Source organism: Ranitomeya variabilis, chromosome 5 (assembly GCF_051348905.1).
Source record: "Ranitomeya variabilis isolate aRanVar5 chromosome 5, aRanVar5.hap1, whole genome shotgun sequence".
In the NCBI taxonomy this organism is placed as follows: Eukaryota; Metazoa; Chordata; class Amphibia; order Anura; family Dendrobatidae; genus Ranitomeya; species Ranitomeya variabilis.
In genome coordinates this window covers 480,323,703-480,346,149 of record NC_135236.1, presented here as the reverse complement: position 1 = coordinate 480,346,149, position 22,447 = coordinate 480,323,703, and the positions used below count along the sequence as shown (strand labels likewise).

Here is a 22,447-nt window from a genome sequence, read left to right as displayed (position 1 = left end):
CCATGGGCATTAACCCCTTTCCCAGGCTATAAACATCAGCCTCCAGCCATCAGCTTTCCCTCTGCTAGTTACGAAAATTGTGAGGGAGCCCTCGCCATTTTTTGGGGAAAAATAAGCTTTCATTAATTAATTACATGTACAGTAAGCTGCACACACACTGCCCTAATTGTATTTGTTACTAACATCTATATATCTACCTATTCTATTTGTATTTACAGTATATAATCCATCTTTTCTATCCTGTCGACTCCTGCTCTGATTTTACACTACGCGGCTGCTGAACGGCTGGCTTTTCTTCTATATATCGATCTATGCAATATATATATATATATATATATATATATATATATATATATATGTCACTGATATCTATATTTCTATGTATTATATGTGTATATATCTATTCTATCCTATTCTAACCTGTCACGCTGTGATTATACTGTACACAGCACATGTAATCACATAGATTGATTGCAGACTTTTCATTTTAGACCAGACACCCCCTTTAAATATGTTGATGCAAGGCATTTTTTTTAATGGTATTAATTTAAGAAAAACATTAAAAATGTATCTTGTACTTGCACTCCTTTGCAAGATACATTTAACATGACATTTTTATTAGACTATGAAACCTTAAAAACAATTCTCCAAAAACAAGAAATACTACTTTTCCGTTTCAGCCCTCAAATATTTTTGTTTTGCCTTCCTCTACATTACATGGTAAATGAAATGGTGGTGTTAAATAAACTCATCCTGTAAAATTCAATGTTGATGTTGATGCTATGTTGATGTGAGAATCAAAAAGTTTTGGGATAAAAACACAAAAGCAGAAAGAAATAATAAAAACTGACCCAGTATCTCCACGTCTCTGTTGCTATGTTTAAAGAAGCACTCCCATCAGAGCTTTTAACCTCTTAATATTTTGCAATCATCCTATTATATGACACTGTGTACTTACAATTGCTCATTTTGCCCTTCTTCCCAACCAATACTACTCTTTTCTCTGCTCTATGTAGAAACAGGAAGTTTTTTTCCCTGCATGAGTCATCCTCCTCTTCAACTCCTGACCCAACTACTCTGTTTCTCACTTCTGCCAGGGACTTTTGCAGCGATTTATGGCTGAGACAGGGAAAGTTGACTTCTTGTTTGTACATACAGCTTAGAAGGATTCATCTAGTCAGTATTTAATTACATGATATCATAGAGCTAATGGAAAACAGAATAATTTGCTTGGTGGAAGGGCAAAATCAGCAATTGTAAGTGCACAGTGCTATATAATACAGGTCCTTCTCAAAAAATTAGCATATAGTGTTAAATTTCATTATTTACCATAATGTAATGATTACAATTAAACTTTCATATATTATAGATTCATTATCCACCAACTGAAATTTGTCAGGTCTTTTATTGTTTTAATACTGATGATTTTGGCATACAACTCCTGATAACCCAAAAAACCTGTCTCAATAAATTAGCATATTTCACCCGGCCAATCAAATAAAAGTGTTTTTTAATAACAAACAAAAAAAAACATCAAATATTAATGTTCAGTTATGCACTCAATACTTGGTCGGGAATCCTTTGGCAGAAATGACTGCTTCAATGCGGCGTGGCATGGAGGCAATCAGCCTGTGACACTGCTGAGATGTTATGGAGGCCCAGGATGCTTCAATAGCGGCCTTAAGCTCATCCAGAGTGTTGGGTCTTGCGTCTCTCAACTTTCTCTTCACAATATCCCACAGATTCTCTATGGGGTTCAGGTCAGGAGAGTTGGCAGGCCAATTGAGCACAGTAATACCATGGTCAGTAAACCATTTACCAGTGGTTTTGGCACTGTGAGCAGGTGCCAGGTCGTGCTGAAAAATGAAATCTTCATCTCCATAAAGCATTTCAGCCGATGGAAGCATGAAGTGCTCCAAAATCTCCTGATAGCTAGCTGCATTGACCCTGCCCTTGATGAAACACAGTGGACCAACACCAGCAGCTGACATGGCACCCCACACCATCACTGACTGTGGGTACTTGACACTGGACTTCAGGCATTTTGGCATTTCCTTCTCCCCAGTCTTCCTCCAGACTCTGGCACCTTGATTTCCGAATGACATGCAAAATTTGCTTTCATCAGAAAAAAGTACTTGGGACCACTTAGCAACAGTCCAGTGCTGCTTCTCTGTAGCCCAGGTCAGGCACTTCTGCCGCTGTTTATGGTTCAAAAGTGGCTTTACCTGGGGAATGCGGCACCTGTAGCCCATTTCCTGCACACGCCTGTGCACGGTGGCTCTGGATGTTTCCACACCAGACTCAGTCCACTGCTTCCTCAGGTTCCCCAAGGTCTGGAATCGGTCCTTCTCCACAATCTTCCTCAGGGTCCGGTCACCTCTTCTCGTTGTACAGCGTTTTCTGCCACATTGTTTCCTTCCAACAGACTTACCATTGAGGTGCCTTGATACAGCACTCTGGGAACAGCCTATTTGTTGAGAAATTTCTTTCTGGGTCTTAAGGTACCGTCACATTAAGCGACGCTGCAGCGATAGCGACAGCGATGCCGATCGCTGCAGCGTCGCTGTTTGATCGCTGGAGAGCTGTCACACAGACCGCTCTCCAGCGACCAACGATGCCGAGGTCCCCGGGTAACCAGGGTAAGCATCGGGTTGCTAAGCGCAGGGCCGCGCTTAGTAACCCGATGTTTACCCTGGTTACAAGCGTAAAAGTTAAAAAAACAAACAGTACATGCTCACCTGCGCGTCCCCCAGCCTCTGCTTCCTGACACTGACTGAGCTCCGGCCCTAACAGCACAGCGGTGACGTCACCGCTGTGCTTTCACTTTCAGTTTAGGGCCGGCGCTCAGTCAGTGTCAGGAAGCAGAGGCTGGGGAACGCGCAGGTGAGCATGTACTGTTTGTTTTTTTAACTTTTACGCTTGTAACCAGGGTAAACATTGGGTTACTAAGCGCGGCCCTGCGCTTAGTAACCCGATGTTTACTCTGGTTACCAGTGTAAAATATCGCTGGTATCCTTGCTTTTGCTGTCAAACACGGCGATACACGGCGACCTAGCGACCAAATAAAGTGCAGACATTCTAGCAGCGACCAGCAATTTCACAGCGGGATCCAGATCGCTGCTGCGTGTCAAATACAGCGATATCGCTATCCAGGTCGCTGCAACGTCACGGATTGCTGGCGATATCGCCTAGTGTGACGGTACCTTTACCCTCTTGCTTGAGGGTGTCAATGATGGCCTTCTTGACATCTGTCAGGTCGCTAGTCTTACCCATGATGGGGGTTTTGAGTAATGAACCAGGCAGGGAGTTTTTAAAAGCCTCAGGTATCTTTTGCATGTGTTTAGAGTTAATTAGTTGATTCATAAGATTAGGGTAATAGGTCGTTTAGAGAACCTTTTCTTGATATGCTAATTTATTGAGACAGGTTTTTTGGGTTATCAGGAGTTGTATGCCAAAATCATCAGTATTAAAACAATAAAAGACCTGACAAATTTCAGTTGGTGGATAATGAATCTATAATATATGAAAGTTTAATTGTAATCATTACATTATGGTAAATAATGAAATTTAACACTATATGCTAATTTTTTGAGAAGGACCTGTATGGTTGCATTATATTAATAGGATACAAATTTTGATGGGAGGAGTGCGTCTTCAACAACCTGTATATCAACAGTGAGCAATATCAAAATTCTGGTCCGAATGGGGAACATTGTCCCATGTGGGCAGATTTAGATAAATGTTTTAAAACATTTAACCTTGTGTTGCATATTTGTGACCAAGCAAAATAAATTCTCATTTAGCATCAAAATTTCTGAACAAAAAAAGAACAGGAAATAGAATAGGTGGAATAGAATACACTTCTCTTGTACTGACAATTGTTACAAAACATTTTCTTCTTACTTGAAAGGCATCAATTTTTTTTTCTTTGTTTTCTCAATTTTATTAAAAAAAACAGCATTTAAGTACCTGAAAACAATTATTCTTAAGGCTTACAAATTAAAACCTTTCCTTGTATTGTCAGATAAGCTGAAGTCCTTTGGTTGCATTTCTTAGCCTTTGATTAATCCTACTGCCTGCTATTCACTTTTCTTGTCAGTGCTTAACAAAGGTTCTGGCTGAAATAGTTCAGGAAGCTTATTTACCTTCCAATGCCCTGCCACCTTTGATTACATTCCTTGTGGATTTATAAGTATCGCTTCACAATGCTAGGTGACCTTTAAAGTACATCTGATAAGATCCAGAGGTCACAGATTCTTGATGTTGAAATTGTTTCTAACAGTGATGTAACTTGGAGGAGCCCCTTCTCTCCTCTTCCTTCCATTTTGCTGTTAAAAGTTAGCTAGAAATTAACATGAACTAAATTAATGCTTTAATTTTACAGGAGAAAGAAGAGGGTGTATGGAGCTCCACTGGGGAAACAAGCTTTTGTCTTTGTTGATGACCTAAACATGCCTGCCAAGGAGAAATATGGTGCCCAGCCTCCCATTGAACTGCTTAGGCAATGGATTGACCACGGCTACTGGTTTGACAGGTGCAATAAATATTAATTAGCGTGCTTGGCTACAGAGGAGTAATGATATACACTGTTTCTCTGAAGCGTTAAATTGTTGTATTAGTCTTTATAATTTCTCATCTGCTCAGACACAACAGGAAAACATTTTGAATTACAAGATTCTTTGCAACATAAAGAAATGGAGATTCACACATTGCAGTAAATTACAGTTTAACAACAATTTGTTACAGACTAAAAGCATCTTACTTTTTACATCGTTTTTATTTATTTTGGTGGTGGTTTGGAATCACTTTAGACAGGCTGTCTAGTGTTTAAGTGCATTTACCAAAGGACTTGACTATTACATTTTGAACGTGTTTTCTAAAAGTGCTATTTTCCCAAAATACTATATTAATCTACATACAAATATATATTACAAATTAATTAGAAATTAGTTTTAACCCCTTTCTGACATTTGTCATAATAATACGTCCCTGTGCCCTGGGCCTATCCGACCAGGGACATATTATTACTGCATAACGATCACCTGCGCACAACTGTTGTGCATGGGCAATCGCTGCTGGGTGTCAGCTGATTCTGACAGCTAGCAGCCGGCACTAAGTGCCAGGTGCAGTCACATACCACTCCCAGTAATTTAACCCCCTAAATTCCGCTATAGATAGTGATTGCAGCATTCCGGGTCGGAGACTCCGCAGCTTGATGTTGGGTCCCGATCATTGCCATGGTGACTCGATGTCGTCATGACAAAATCTGGGTCACTAGAGCTGGGACAGTTGCTTGATTATGCACAGTGCATGATCAGCAACTTTCTCTATCAGTGCAAAGCTCATAGTTTCTACAGCATGGGGATGCTGCTGCATCCCCATGTTGTACAAGTGATCAGTCTGCAAAAAAGGATGGTCCCATGTTAGGACAAAGTAAAAAATAGTTGAAAAAAGGAAAAAAAGGTTTTTTAAATAACTGTAAAAAAATATCAAAAATAATAATAAAAAATCAAAAGATATTGTATCTATGAATAAATATTTGTATGAAAAAATGTAAACAATAAAAGTACACATATTTGGTATCATCACGTTCACAACGACTTGACCTATGAAACTGTCCCACTAGTTAACACCTTTATGAACACCATAAAAAATAAATAAAAAACAAGGCAAAAAACAATGTTTTATCATCATACAGGTGAACAAAAGCTGGAATGAAACGCAATCAAAAAGACGGATATAAATAAACATGGCACCGCTGAAAACTTTATCTTGTCCTGCAAAAAATAAACCACCATACAGCTCCATCAGCGGAAAAATAAAAAAGCTATAGCTCTCAGAACAAAGAGATACAAAAATAATTATTTTTTCTATAAAATAGTTTTTATTGTGTAAAAGCTCAAAAGCATAAAAAAACTATATAAACGAGGTATCACTGTAATCAGAGTGACCCAAAGAATAAAACTGCTTTATGAGTTGTACCACACATAGAACGGCATAAACCTTCCCCCGCAAAAAAATTCTTGGTTTGCTGTATTTTGTTCACTCTGCCTACAAAAAATCAGAATATAAAGCGATCAAAATTTGTAATGTGTCCGAAAATGGTACCAATAAAAATGGCAACTCGTCCCGCAAAACACAAGCCCTCACGTGACTCAGTGGGCCAAAATATGGAAAAATTATAGCTCTCTAAACGTGGTGATGCAAAAATCTATTGTTTTGCAATAAAAAGCGTATTTTAATGTGTGACAGCAGCCAAACATAAAAGCCCAATATAAATCCGGTATTGCTATAATCGCACTGACCCGAAGAATAAAGTCACCTAATCACTTGTACCACACAAGGTACAGCGTAAAAAATAAATAAAACCAATTCTTCATTTGATTTTTGCATTCTGCCTCCCAAAGATAAGAGTACAGCTTGGTGCACATTTATCCTGCGCTGAGAGCTTGCATCAGGATTTCCATGTAAATCTCTGAAATACGTGACTCAATAATGAGGCAGATGGAGGCACTGTGGACATCATCTGACCTGTGACTTGGAAGTGTCTGTTTTTTTAGGATTGCATAAAAATGCTGTTGGCCACAGTTTTGTGCACTTCTGAAAAACAACAACGCTGAATGGAGGCCATCAAGTCCCCACTCAAGTCTGTCATTTGTTAATGGAAATAAAGGGGGCTTCCATGTTACTGGTAGTAAAAAGGCTCTTGCAAAGCGAAATAGCCCTCACCCTCCAAAAGAAATTCAGCAAATTATGTACTCTCATATCCAAATGCCCTATCTGAGCCCCAGTGTGTCTAAACCACATATAGCACCCCATGTTTGTCATTTCTATAGCAATAAGAGCCCACCTAAATTATAGGTGCATGTCTCCAGAAGCATGGACTGGGCATAATGTACTGATGACTGCAACGTACTGGTCACTACAGCATACTGGTCACTAAAACGACAGTTTGCAATTCTCACTTGGCAACATTCATTGCTGCTTGTTTCTGTAAAACAGCCACGGAGTCAAAATCATCAATACACCTGTACGTAAATTCCCCAATGGCTGTAGTTTCCAAAATTGGGCCACTTGAGGGATAATTCTGGTCTTCTAGCAATTAGGGGCTCTGTACATGGAGTCCACAAACTGATCTAGGAAAATACCATATTTTTCAGACTATAAGACGCACCGGACTATAAGATGCACCCAGGTTTTAGACGTGGAAAATAGGGAAAAAAATATTTGAAGAAAAAAAAAATGTGGTAAAATATTTAATAACATAAATAACATACTATTATATGTGGTGTTATTATATATAATAGTATGTTATTATGTTAGAAGCTGCGGGACCAGTGTGGTGTCTGTGAAGCACCATATGAAGACGCTGGAGGGTGAGTATAAGAATGGGGGCACAGGGCTTATATTGAAAGCACCACTCCAGCACTGCAAAATAACACTGGAGTGCTGCTTTAAAATCCCATGGGAGAACTATAACTCCCAGCATGTCCTGCAGATCCTATGGCATGCTGGGAGTTATAGTTCACCAAAGGAGTGGCACAGTGCTTTATTGTGTGTTGTAAAGACTAACCTCTTATTTGTGGCAGCCAGCCACTGTGGTGAGGTAAAAGCTGGAGCATCCCATGACAGCACACACAGAGCCCTCCCTCTTGTTGCCTCTCCACAGCACACGTCATAAGAGGAAGCCAGCAGATTCTAGTGGGGAGCCTGAAGGACCTGTGATGACATCAGAAGAGGGAGGGCTCTGTGCGGTCATGTGATGCTCCAGCCTGCACACTTTATGACATCACACAGGTCCTTATGTCCAGCACTCAGCGTCCAGCCCAGGCAGGTATGTGGCGCTCTTGTCCCCTCTGGCCCCTGCTGCTGCCCCCTCCTCCATTGGACACAGATCTCCCCAGCTGCTGCAGGAATCCAGCACTGGGGAAACCATGTGTGTTTCAGTGAAGGAGTATTCATTTGCTGCTCCCCCCTCACTGCTCTGCTGACAGGTGGGTGGGGATGCGGCTAATGAATATTCAGTGCACTTTAATCATCGGGACCACTGGTTTCCCCAGCGCTGGATTCCGGGCAGCTGGGACATTTTTCTGCCTCCTGCAATTGGGATCACAGTGCGATCTGTTGTGAATTCTGTTTGTGGGCTCCCTCTGGTGGCGGCTGGTGGTACTGGTTGACTTCTGTTCTTTATCTCCAGTGCACCTGTTCCCATCAGGAAATGGGAGTTTCCTATATAGTCTGGCTTTTCAGTCATTTACTTGCCAGCTATCAATGTTACCAGAGCTCCTCTGTTACTTGCTACCTGCTCCAAGTCTGCTGATTCAGATAAGTTGGATCATTTGTATCTTTTGTCCAGCGTGCATTTATATGAATCTTGCTGCTGGAAGCTCTAGTGAACTGATATGACCACTCCGGTGTCATGAGTTGATACCGGAGTTTAAAGTTATTTCAGGATGGTATTTTGTAGGGTTTTGAGTTGACCGCGTAGTCCACTTTTGTATTTTCTGCTATCTAGTTAGTGGGCCTCTCTTTGCTGAACCTGTATTCATACTACGTATGTGTTTTCTTCTTAACTAACCATCATTATATGTTGGGGGCTACTATCACTTTGGGGTTTTCTCTAGAGGCAAGCCAGGTCTGTGTTTCCTCTATTAGGGGTAGCTAGATCTCCGGCTGGTGCGAGACGTCTAGGGATAAAACGCAGGTACGTTCCCCGGCCACTGGTAGTTGTGCGTGAGGTTCAGCATCGCGGTCAGCTTAGATTCCATCTTCCTAGAGCTAGTCCTGTTTTTGCCTATGTCCCTGCCATTGGGAACCATGACAGTATAGCCGGCCCGACTGTGTTAAGTATTGGCTGAAGAAGGAGAGAAAAGAAGTCTTTGACACCTTTTTTTTTTTTTTTTACTCTGAAGTCTGTCTAGCCATAATTGCAGTCTGCTTCTTTCCCCTCCTCTTAATCCCTGAATGGCTCAGATCTCAGGTGCTGAGAAATGGATATCCAGAGTTTAGCTTCAAATCTGAATAATCTGGCTTCTAAGGTTCAAAATGTACAAGACTTTGTCATACATGCTCCTATGTCTGAACCTAAAATTCCTATACCAGAGTTTTTTTCTGGAGATAGATCTCGTTTTTTGAATTTTAAGCACAATTGTAAATTATATCTTTCTCTGAGATCTTACTCCGCTGGAGACCCCGCTCAGCAGGTTAAGATTGTTATTTCCTTGCTGCGGGGTGACCCCCAGAATTGGGCATTTGCATTGGCGCCAGGGGACCCTGCGCTGCTCAATGTGGATGCGTTTTTTCTGGCACTGGGGTTGCTCTATAAGGAACCTAATTTGGAGGTTCAGGCTGAAAAAGCCTTGATAGCCCTCTCTCAAGGGCATGATGAAGCTGAAGTATATTGTCAAAAATTTCGAAAATGGTCTGTGCTGACTCAGTGGAATGAGTGCGCCCTGGCGGTGAATTTCAGAGAGGGTCTCTCTGACGCCGTTAAAGATGTCATGGCGGGGTTTCCTACGCCCACAGGTCTGAATGAGTCCATGACAATGGCTATTCAGATTGACCGGCGTTTACGGGAGCGCAAACCTGTGCACCATTTGGCGGTGTCTTCTGAGCAGGCACCGGAGAATATGCAATGTGATAGAATTCTGTCCAGAAGTGAACGGCAGAATTATAGGCGTAAAAATGGGTTGTGCTTCTATTGTGGCGATTCTGCTCATGTTATATCAGCATGCTCTAAACGCACAAAAAGGGTTGATAAGTCTTTTGCAGTTAGCACTTTGCAGTCTAAGTTCCTTTTGTCTGTGACTTTGATTTGTTCGTTATCATCTATTACCGTGAATGCCTATGTGGACTCTGGCGCCGCCCTGAGTCTTATGGATTGGTCCTTTGCCAGGCGCTGTGGGTTTAGTCTAGAGTCTCTGGAGGTCCCTATTCCTTTGAAGGGTATTGACTCCACACCATTGGCTAGGAATAAACCTCAATACTGGACACAAGTGACTATGTGTATGACTCCAGACCATCAGGAGGTGATTCGATTCCTTGTGTTGCATAATTTGCATGATGTCTTAGTGCTTGGATTGCCATGGTTACAAACTCACAACCCAGTTCTTGACTGGAAAACAATGTCCGTATTAAGCTGGGGATGTCGGGGGGTTCATGGGGAAGTACCTTTGGTTTCCATTGCTTCATCTACTCCCTCTGAGGTTCCGGCATTTTTGTCTGACTATTGTGATGTTTTTGAGGAGCCTAAACTTAGTTCGCTCCCTCCTCACAGGGATTGCGATTGTGCTATAGATTTGATTCCTGGCAGTAAGTTTCCTAAAGGTCGTTTGTTCAATCTGTCTGTGCCAGAGCATGCTGCTATGCGAGAGTATATTAAGGAGTCCTTGTAAAAGGGACATATCCGTCCATCCTCATCCCCTTTAGGAGCAGGTTTTTTTTTCGTGGGTAAAAAAGATGGTTCCCTGAGGCCTTGTATTGATTATCGGCTGTTGAATAAGATTACAGTCAAATATCAGTATCCTTTGCCACTGTTGACTGATTTGTTTGCTCGTATTAAGGGGGCAAGGTGGTTCTCTAAGATTGACCTTCGGGGTGCGTATAATTTGGTGCGGATTAAGCAGGGAGATGAGTGGAAAACTGCATTTAATACGCCCGAGGGCCATTTTGAGTATCTGGTAATGCCTTTTGATCTTTCTAATGCCCCTTCAGTCTTTCAGTCCTTTATGCACAATATTTTCCGTGATTATCTGGATGGTTTTATGATTGTGTATTTGGATGATATTTTGATTTTTTCTGATGACTGGGAGTCGCATGTTCAACAGGTCAGGAAGGTTTTTCAGGTTTTGCGGGCCAATTCTTTGTTTGTAAAGGGTTCAAAGTGTATTTTTGGGGTTCAGAAGATCTCTTTTTTGGGGTACATTTTTTCCCCTTCTTCTATTGAGATGGATCCTGTCAAGGTTCGGGCTATTTGTGATTGGACGCAACCGACTTCCCTTAAGAGTCTTCAGAAATTCTTGGGCTTTGCTAATTTCTATCGTCGATTTATAACTGGTTTTTCAAGTGTTGTTAAGCCTCTAACGGATTTGACTAAGAAGGGTGCTGATGTTTCCAATTGGTCCTCGGCGGCTGTGGAGGCCTTTCGGGAGCTTAAGCGCCGCTTTTCTTCTGCTCCTGTGTTGCGCCAGCCTGATGTTTCACTTCCTTTTCAGGTTGAAGTTGATGCTTCAGAGATCGGAGCGGGGGCAGTTTTGTCGCAGAGAAGTTCTGATTGCTCGGTGATGAGACCATGTGCGTTCTTTTCTCGAAAATTTTCGCCCGCCGAGTGAAATTATGATGTTGGTAATCGGGAGCTATTGGCTATGAAGTGGGCCTTTGAGGAGTGGCGTCATTGGCTTGAGGGTGCTAGGCATCAGGTGGTGGTCTTGACTGATCACAAGAATCTGATTTACCTTGAGTCAGCAAGGCGTCTGAATCCTAGACAGGCGCGCTGGTCGTTGTTTTTCTCCCGGTTTAATTTTGTAGTCTCGTATCTGCCGGGTTCAAAAAATGTGAAGGCAGATGCCCTTTCTAGGAGTTTTGAGCCTGACTCCCCTGGTGATTCTGAGCCTACGGGTATCCTTAAGGATGGGGTGATATTGTCTGCTGTCTCTCCAGACTTGCGACGTGCTTTGCAGGAGTTTCAAGTGGATAGGCCTGATCGTTGTCCGCCTGGGAGACTGTTTGTTCCAGATGAGTGGACCAGTAGAGTCATCTTGGAAGTTCATTCTTCTGTGTTGGCAGGCCACCCTGGAATCTTTGGTACCAGAGATTTGGTGGCCAGGCCCTTCTGGTGGCCTTCCTTGTCTCGGGATGTGCGTACTTTTGTACAGTCTTGTGATGTTTGCGCTCGGGCCAAGCCTTGCTGTTCTCGGGCTAGTGGATTGTTGTTACCCTTGCCTATTCCGAAGAGGCCTTGGACGCACATCTCTATGGACTTTATTTCGGATCTCCCGGTTTCTCAGAAAATGACCGTCATCTGGGTGGTGTGTGACCGTTTTTCTAAAATGGTTCATTTGGTACCCTTGCCCAAGTTGCCTTCTTCATCTGAGTTGGTCCCTCTGTTTTTTCAGAATGTGGTTCGTTTACATGGTTGTTATGACCCCAGTGGACAGGGTCTCAGAGGTACGTGTAAGTCTGCGAGATACAAAAATCCAGCTCATAGGGCAGTGGTAACTGGGTTGACCAAATATCTACTCCTAACACCAACACTAGAAGTAGCCGGGGATCATGCCTACGGTGATCGCTAGATGACTCGCGCCAGCCGGAGAATCTAACTACCCCTAGGAGAAGAAAACAAAGACCTCTCTTGCCTCCAGAGAAAGGGACCCCAAAGCAAGATACAAGCCCCCCACAAATAATAACGGTGAGGTAAGAGGAAATGACAAACACAGAAATGAACCAGGTTCAGCAAAGAGAGGCCAGCTTACTAATAGCAGAATAAAGCAAGATAACTTATTTGGTCAACAAAAACCCTATAAAAATCCACGCTGGAGATTCAAGAACCCCCGAACCGTCTAACGGTCCGGGGGGAGAACACCAGCCCCCTAGAGCTTCCAGCAAAGGTCAGGATACAGATTGGAACAAGCTGGACAAAAATACAAAACAAAACAAAAGCAAAAAGCAAGGAAGAGACTTAGCTTTAACAAGCAGGAACCAGGATCAGTACACAAGAGCACAACAGATTAGCTCTGATTTCAACGATGCCAGGCATTGAACTGAAGGTCCAGAGAGCTTATATAGCAACGCCCCTGAACTAACGGCCCAGGTGAGCATATAGGAGAAGACAGAAGCTCCAGTGTCAAATCACTAATGACCACTAGAGGGAGCAAAACGCAAATTCACAACAGTACCCCCCCCCCTTAGTGAGGGGTCACCGAACCCTCACCACGACCACCAGGGCGATCAGGATGAGCGGCGTGAAAGGCACGAACTAAATCGGCCGCATGAACATCAGAGGCGACCACCCAGGAATTATCTTCCTGACCATAGCCCTTCCACTTGACCAGGTACTGAAGCCTCCGCCTGGAGAGACGAGAATCCAAGATCTTCTCCACCACGTACTCCAACTCGCCCTCAACCAACACCGGAGCAGGAGCCTCAGCAGAAGGAACTACAGGCACAACGTACCGCCGCAACAAGGACCTATGAAACACGTTGTGGATAGCAAACGACACAGGAAGATCCAGACGAAAGGATACAGGATTAAGGATTTCCAATATCTTGTAAGGACCAATAAAACGAGGTTTAAATTTGGGAGAGGAAACCTTCATAGGAACAAAGCGGGAAGAAAGCCACACCAAATCCCCAACAAGTAGTCGGGGACCCACACCGCGGCGGCGGTTGGCAAAGCGCTGAGCCCTCTCCTGTGACAACTTCAAGTTGTCCACCACAAGATTCCAGATCTGCTGCAACCTATCCACCACAGAATCCACCCCAGGACAGTCAGAAGGTTCCACATGACCCGAAGAAAAACGAGGGTGGAAACCAGAGTTGCAGAAAAACGGCGAAACCAAAGTGGCGGAACTAGCCCGATTATTAAGGGCAAACTCAGCCAACGGCAAGAAGGTCACCCAATCGTCCTGATCAGCAGAGACAAAACACCTCAAATAAGCCTCCAAAGTCTGATTAGTTCGCTCCGTCTGTCCATTAGTCTGAGGATGGAAAGCATACGAAAACGACAAATCAATGCCCATCCTACTACAAAAGGATCGCCAGAATCTGGAAACGAACTGGGATCCTCTGTCTGACACAATATTCTCAGGGATGCCATGCAAACGAACCACGTTCTGGAAAAACACAGGAACCAGATCGGAAGAGGAAGGCAGCTTAGGCAAAGGAACCAAATGGACCATCTTGGAGAAGCGATCACAAATCACCCAGATAACAGACATGCCTTGAGACACCGGAAGATCAGAAATGAAATCCATGGAGATATGTGTCCAAGGTCTCTTAGGGACAGGCAAGGGCAAGAGCAACCCGCTGGCACGAGAACAGCAAGGCTTAGCTCGAGCACAAGTCCCACAGGACTGTACAAATGACCGCACATCCCTTGACAAGGAAGGCCACCAAAAGGATCTGGCCACCAGATCTCTGGTGCCAAAAATTCCTGGGTGACCTGCCAACACCGAGGAATGAACCTCGGAAATGACTCTGCTGGTCCACTTATCAGGCACAAACAGTCGGTCAGGTGGACAAGAATCAGGCCTATCAGCCTGAAATCTCTGCAACACACGTCGCAGATCTGGAGAAATAGCTGACAAAATAACTCCATCCTTAAGAATACCAACAGGTTCAGCGACTCCAGGAGCATCAGGCACAAAGCTCCTGGAAAGAGCATCGGCCTTCACATTCTTTGAACCTGGTAAATACGAGACAACGAAGTCAAAACGGGAGAAAAACAATGACCAGCGGGCCTGTCTAGGATTCAGGCGTTTAGCAGACTCGAGATACATCAGATTTTTGTGATCAGTCAAGACCACCACACGATGCTTAGCACCCTCGAGCCAATGACGCCACTCCTCAAATGCCCATTTCATGGCCAACAACTCCCGATTGCCCACATCATAATTTCGCTCAGCAGGCGAAAACTTCCTAGAGAAAAAGGCGCAAGGTCTCATAACAGAGCAACCCGGGCCTCTCTGCGACAAAACGGCCCCTGCTCCAATCTCTGAAGCATCCACCTCAACCTGAAAGGGAAGCGAGACATCAGGCTGGCACAAAACAGGCGCCGAAGTAAACCGACGTTTCAACTCCTGGAAAGCCTCCACGGCAGCAGGAGCCCAATTAGCCACATCGGAGCCCTTCTTGGTCATATCCGTCAAAGGTTTCACAATGCTAGAAAAATTAGCGATAAAACGACGGTAGAAGTTAGCGAAACCTAAGAACTTCTGAAGACTCTTAACTGACGAGGGCTGAGTCCAATCAAGAATAGCTCGGACCTTGACTGGGTCCATCTCCACAGCAGAAGGGGAAAAAATGAACCCCAAAAAGGGAACCTTCTGTACACCAAAAAGACACTTTGAGCCCTTGACAAACAAAGAATTTTCACGCAAAATTTTAAAGACCATCCTGACCTGCTCCACATGCGAGTCCCAATTATCAGAAAAAACCAGAATATCATCCAGATAAATGATCAAAAATTTATCCAGATAGTTCCGAAAAATGTCATGCATAAAGGACTGAAAAACTGAAGGGGCATTAGAGAGCCCAAAAGGCATCACCAAGTACTCAAAATGACCTTCGGGCGTATTGAATGCGGTTTTCCATTCATCACCTTGCTTAATGCGCACAAGGTTGTACGCACCACGAAGGTCTATCTTGGTGAACCACTTGGCACCTTTAATCCGGGCAAACAAGTCAGACAACAGCGGCAAAGGATACTGAAATTTGACAGTGATCTTATTTAAAAGCCGATAGTCAATACAAGGCCTCAAAGATCCGTCCTTTTTAGCCACAAAAAAGAATCCCGCACCAAGAGGGGAAGAAGACGGACGGATGTGTCCTTTCTCCAGAGACTCCTTGATATATGAACGCATAGCGGTATGTTCAGGTACCGACAGATTAAACAGTCTTCCCTTAGGATATTTACTGCCTGGAATCAAGTCTATTGCACAGTCACATTCCCTATGAGGAGGCAATGCACTGGACCTGGACTCGCTAAAGACATCCTGATAATCAGACAAATACTCCGGAACTTCCGAAGGCGTAGAAGAAGCAATAGACACAGGCAGGGAATTCTCATGAATACCACGACAGCCCCAACTTGACACTGACACAGCCTTCCAGTCCAGGACTGGATTATGGGTCTGTAACCATGGCAGCCCCAAAACAACCACATCATGCATTTTATGCAAAACAAGAAAACGTATCACCTCGCGGTGTTCAGGAGTCATGCACATGGTAACCTGTGTCCAATACTGCGGTTTATTTTCTGCTAATGGCGTAGCATCAATACCCCTAAGAGGTATAGGATTTTCTAATGGTTCAAGAATAAAACCACAGCGCTTAGCAAATGAGAGATCCATAAGACTCAGGGCAGCACCTGAATCTACAAACGCCATGACAGGATAAGATGACAGTGAGCAAATCAAAGTTACAGACAGAATAAACTTAGGATGCAAATTACCAACGGTGACAGGACTAACAACCTTAGTTATACGTTTAGAGCATGCTGAGATAACATGTGTAGAATCACCACAGTAGTAGCACAAGCCATTCCGGCGTCTATGAATTTTCCTCTCATTTCTAGTCAGGATTCTATCACATTGCATCAAATCAGGTGTCCGTTCAGACAACACCATGAGGAAATTTGCGGTTTTTCTATCACATTGCATCAAATCAGGTGTCCGTTCAGACAACACCATGAGGGAATTTGCGGTTTTGCGCTCCCGCAACCGCCGGTCAATTTGAATAGCCAGGGCCATGGTATCATTCAGACCTGTGGGAATAGGAAAACCCACCATAACATTCTTAATGGCTTCAGAAAGGCCATTTCTAAAATTAGCAGCCAGTGCACACTCGTTCCAATGTGTCAGCACGGACCATTTCTGAAATTTTTGGCAATACACTTCAGCCTCGTCCTGGCCCTGAGACATAGCCAGCAAGGCTTTTTCTGCCTGAATCTCAAGATTGGGTTCCTCATAAAGTAAACCGAGCGCCAGAAAAAACGCATCAATATCAGCCAATGCCGGATCTCCTGGCGCCAACGAAAAAGCCCAATCTTGAGGGTCACCCCGTAAGAATGAAATAACAATTTTTACTTGTTGAGCAGAGTCTCCAGACGAACAGGGTCTCAGGGACAAAAACAATTTACAATTATCCCTGAAATTCCTAAACTTAAATCGGTCTCCTGAAAACGGTTCAGGAATCGGTATCTTGGGTTCAGACCTAGGATTTCTGATAACATAATCTTGTATACCCTGCACACGAGCAGCAAGCTGGTCCACACTTGTAATCAAGGTCTGGACATTCATGTCTGCAGCAAGCTTAAGCCACTCTGAGGTAAAGGGGAAAAGAAAAAAAAAAAAAAATGAGAGAGGGAAAAAAAAAAACTCAACATTTTCGTTCTTATAATCCCACTTCTGCAATGCATCAAACATTCAATACGGGCCTGGCATACTGTTATGACCCCAGTGGACAGGGTCTCAGAGGTACGTGTAAGTCTGCGAGATACAAAAATCCAGCTCATAGGGCAGTGGTAACTGGGTTGACCAAATATCTACTCCTAACACCAACACTAGAAGTAGCCGGGGATCATGCCTACGGTGATCGCTAGATGACTCGCGCCAGCCGGAGAATCTAACTACCCCTAGGAGAAGAAAACAAAGACCTCTCTTGCCTCCAGAGAAAGGGACCCCAAAGCAAGATACAAGCCCCCCACAAATAATAACGGTGAGGTAAGAGGAAATGACAAACACAGAAATGAACCAGGTTCAGCAAAGAGAGGCCAGCTTACTAATAGCAGAATAAAGCAAGATAACTTATTTGGTCAACAAAAACCCTATAAAAATCCACGCTGGAGATTCAAGAACCCCCGAACCGTCTAACGGTCCGGGGGGAGAACACCAGCCCCCTAGAGCTTCCAGCAAAGGTCAGGATACAGATTGGAACAAGCTGGACAAAAATACAAAACAAAACAAAAGCAAAAAGCAAGGAAGAGACTTAGCTTTAACAAGCAGGAACCAGGATCAGTACACAAGAGCACAACAGATTAGCTCTGATTTCAACGATGCCAGGCATTGAACTGAAGGTCCAGAGAGCTTATATAGCAACGCCCCTGAACTAACGGCCCAGGTGAGCATATAGGAGAAGACAGAAGCTCCAGTGTCAAATCACTAATGACCACTAGAGGGAGCAAAACGCAAATTCACAACACATGGTATCCCGGAAAACATCGTTTCTGACAGGGGATCCCAATTTGTGTCTAGATTTTGGTGGGCGTTCTGTGCCAGGATGGGCATTGATTTGTCTTTTTCGTCTGCCTTCCATCCTCAGACGAATGGCCAGACAGAGCGAACTAATCAGACCTTTGAGACTTATTTGAGGTGTTTTGTGTCTGCTGATCAGGATGACTGGGTCGCCTTTTTGCCGTTGGCGGAGTTTGCCCTTAATAATCGGGCTAGTTCTGCCACTCTGGTTTCTCCTTTCTTTAGCTATTCGGGGTTTCACCCTCGTTTTTCATCTGGCCAGGTGGAATCTTCGGATTGTCCTGGAGTGGACACTATGGTGGATAGATTGCACCAGATTTGGAGTCATGTGGTGGACAACTTGAAGTTGTCCCAGGAGAAGACTCAGCAGTTTGCTAATCGTCGTCGTCGTGCTGGTAATCGTCTTCGTGTTGGGGACTTGGTGTGGTTATCTTCTCGTTTTGTCCCTATGAAGGTCTCTTCTCCTAAGTTTAAACCTCGGTTCATAGGTCCTTATAAGATTTTGGAGATTCTTAATCCTGTATCGTTTCGTTTGGACCTACCAGCATCTTTCTCTATTCATAATGTCTTCCATCGGTCTTTGTTGCGGAGGTACGAGATACCGGTTGTTCCTTCTGTTGAGCCTCCTGCTCCTGTGCTGGTGCAGGGTGAATTGGAGTATGTTGTGGAGAAGATTTTGGTCTCTCGCATTTCCAGACGGAGACTTCAATATTTGGTTAAATGGAAGGGATACGGTCAGGAGGATAATTCTTGGGTGACTGCCTCTGATGTTCATGCCTCTGATTTGGTTCGCGGCCTTCATAGGGCTCATCCAGATCACCCTGGTGGTTCTCATGAGGGTTCGGTGCCCCCTCCTCAAGGGGGGGTACTGTTGTGAATTCTGTTTGTGGGCTCCCTCTGGTGGCGACTGGTGGTACTGGTTGACTTCTGTTCTTTATCTCCAGTGCACCTGTTCCCATCAGGAAATGGGAGTTTCCTATATAGTCTGGTTTTTCAGTTATTTACTTGCCGGCTATCAATGTTACCAGAGCTCCTCTGTTACTTGCTACCTGCTCCAAGTCTGCTGATTCAGATAAGTTGGATCATTTGTATCTTTTGTCCAGCGTGCATTTATATGAATCTTGCTGCTGGAAGCTCTAGTGAACTGATATGACCACTCCGGTGTCATGAGTTGATACCGGAGTTTAAAGTTATTTCAGGATGGTATTTTGTAGGGTTTTGAGTTGACCGCGTAGTCCACTTTTGTATTTTCTGCTATCTAGTTAGTGGGCCTCTCTTTGCTGAACCTGTATTCATACTACGTATGTGTTTTCTTCTTAGCTAACCGTCATTATATGTTGGGGGCTACTATCACTTTGGGGTTTTCTCTAGAGGCAAGCCAGGTCTGTGTTTCCTCTATTAGGGGTAGCTAGATCTCCGGCTGGTGCGAGACGTCTAGGGATAAAATGCAGGTACGTTCCCCGGCCACTGGTAGTTGTGCGTGAGGTTCAGCATCGCGGTCAGCTTAGATTCCATCTTCCTAGAGCTAGTCCTGTTTTTGCCTATGTCCCTGCCATTGGGAACCATGACAGCGATCCCACTCGCTGCTGCTCCTTCCACACATGTTACATCCCTACCTTAAGACGCACCCACACTTTCCTCCCAATTTTGGAGGAAAAAAAGTGCGTCTTATAGTCCGAAAAATACGGTAGCACTTTGCTTCTCCCTAGTTTCTCTATATGGCTACGCAGTAAAGTGCAGCCACAAATAGGGTATTGCCACATTCAGTAGAAATTGCTGGACATATTTTGGTACCATTTTTACCTACTTCTTGTGTGAAAATGTAAAATCTGGAGCTAAAACAAAACTTTGGTGGTAAAAATGTAGTTATTTTTTCGTTACTGCCCAATGGTATAAAATTCTGTGAAATTATTGTAATCACCTAATTCCCAAGATTAGTTCAAAAAAGGGGTTCATCAAAAAACTAATACCATTAAAATTTAACTTTTATTGAATTTACGGTATTTATAACAACCAACAAACAAATATGATGCCTAACCAGGCAACCAGTGGTTAGCTGACCTAAAGTCGACTAACACAAAAAGGGGATGTTACTATGGGTGTACCTAGATCACCCTGTTGTCCCGTAGATAGATCCTGCCTATCAGCGGAGGTTGGCACCTTATCTTGAACGCATATTAGTGGCTCACCCTAAAAGACCCTAGAAATCCCTACTCACCTTGAAACAACAATTGAAGACAATACACACCAAATAAGGCAGCATGGTCCAAGAGTCACTTATTTGACCATACATAAATCAAGAGGGCAGTCCAACATACATAAAGAATAGAGATGAGAGATTTAATGGTATCCTCCAATATCTAAATGCAAACCAAATCAACACAAAGGACTCACAACAGTGATTGCAGTCTGGACATTCAGCTCTGGAAAAAATTAAGAGACCACTGCAAAATTTTCAGTTTGTCTGACTTTTCTCATTTAGGTATATTTTTGAGTAAAATGTAAAGTGTTCTTTTATTCTATAAACTACTGACAAAATGTCTCCGAAGTTCCAAGCAATACATTTTTTATTTATTTTCTGAAAATGAAAAATGGTCAAAATAACAAAAAAATGCATTGCTTGCAGACCTCAAGAGATGCAAAAAAAAACAAAAAAACACGTTCATAAACATTTAGAAACAACAATACTTATGTTTTAACTCAGGAGGAGTTCATAGATCAATATTTTATGGAATAACCATGATTTTTGTTCACAGCTTTCATGCATCTTGGCATGCTTTCCACCAGTCTTTCACACTGCTTTTGGGTGACCTTATGCCACTCCTAGTACAAAAATGTAATCAGTTCTTCTTTGTGTGATAGCTTGTGACTAGTGTTGAGCATTCCGATACCGCAAGTATCGGGTATCGGCCGATACTTGCAGTATCGGAATTCCGATAGCGAGATCCGATACTTTTGTAGTATCGGGAATCAGAAGTTCCCAGTGTATGGTTCCCAGGGTCTGGAGGAGAGGAAACTCTCCTTCAGGCCCTGGGATCCATATCCATGTAAAAAATAAAGAATTAAAATAAAAAATAGGGATATACTCACCCTCTGACGCACCCTGGTAGTAACCGGCAGCCAGCTTTGCTTAAAATGAGCGCGTTCAGCACCTTCCATGACGTCACGGCTTCTGATTGGTCGCGTGCCGCTCATGTGACCGCCACGTGACCAATCACAATCACAATCACCTGAGAATGACGTCACGGCTTGTGATTGGTCGCGTGGCGGTCACATGAGCGGCACGCAACCAATCAGAAGCCGTGATGTCATGGAAGGCCCTAAACGCGCTCATTTTAAGCAACGGAAGCTGCCGGTTAACAGCGGTAAGGTGCAGGGGCCTCCGGACAGGTGAGTATATCAATATTTTTTATTTTAATTCTTTATTTTACACATTCATATGGATCCCAGGGCCTGAAGGAGAGTTTCCTCTCCTTCAGACCCTGGGAACCATAAGGGATACCTTCCGATACTTGAGTCCCATTGACTTGTATTGGTATCGGGTATCGGCGAGATCCGATACTTTTCGGATATCGGCCGATACTATCCGATACCGATACTTTCAAGTATCGGACGGTATCGCTCAACACTACTTGTGACTATCCATTTTCCACTTGATTACATTCAATGAGGTTCAGGTCTGGAGATTGGGCTGGCCATGACAGGGATTTATTCTGATGGTCCTTCATCCACACCTTGATTGACCTAGCTGTGTGGCATGGTGCATTTTTCTGCTGGAAAAAAACAGTCCTCAGAGTTGGGGAACACTGCCTGAGCAGAAGGAATCAACTGTTTTTCCAGGATAACCTTGTATGCGGCTTGATTCATATGTCCTTCACAAAGAACAACCTGCCCAATTCCAGCCTTGTTGAAGCATACCCAGATCATCACCGATCCTCCATCAAATTTCACAGTGGGTACAAGACACTGTGGCTTGTACGCCTTTCCAGGTCTCCGTCTAACCATTAGACGACCAGGTGTTGATCTGGGGATGCTTCAGCAAGGCTGGAATTGAGCATGTTAATCTTTGCGAAGGATGTATTAATCAAGTTGCATACAAGGTTATCCTGGAAAATCAGTTGATTCCTTCTGCTTAGGCAATGTTCCCCAACTCTGAGGACTGGTTTTTCCAGCAGGACAATGCACCATGACACACAGCTAGGTCAATCAAGGTGTGGATGAAGGACCACCACATCAAATTCCTGTCATGGCCAGCCCAATCTCCACACCTAAACCCCACTGAAAACATCTGGAATGTAATCAAGAGGAAGATGGATAGTCACAAGCCATCTAGCAAAGAAGAACTGCCTAAATTTTTGTACCAGGAGTGACTTAAGGACACCCAAAAGCAGCGTGAAAGACTGGTAGAAAGCATGCCAAGGCACATGAAAGCTGTGATTAAAAATCATGGTTATTTTACAAAATATTGATTTTTTGAC

At 43.6% G+C, this 22,447-nt stretch overlaps 1 protein-coding gene across 1 annotated transcript in view; it reads left to right on the top strand.

Annotated features, from left to right (window-relative positions):
• Positions 1-22,447, top strand: part of LOC143775062 (dynein axonemal heavy chain 3-like) — a 2,972,411-nt gene that overhangs the window by 1,908,173 nt on the left and 1,041,791 nt on the right. Inside the window, exon 46 of the mRNA XM_077262897.1 lies at positions 4,385-4,534. Coding sequence (XP_077119012.1) covers positions 4,385-4,534 — 150 coding nt within the window. The remainder of the gene's footprint in view (positions 1-4,384; positions 4,535-22,447) is intronic.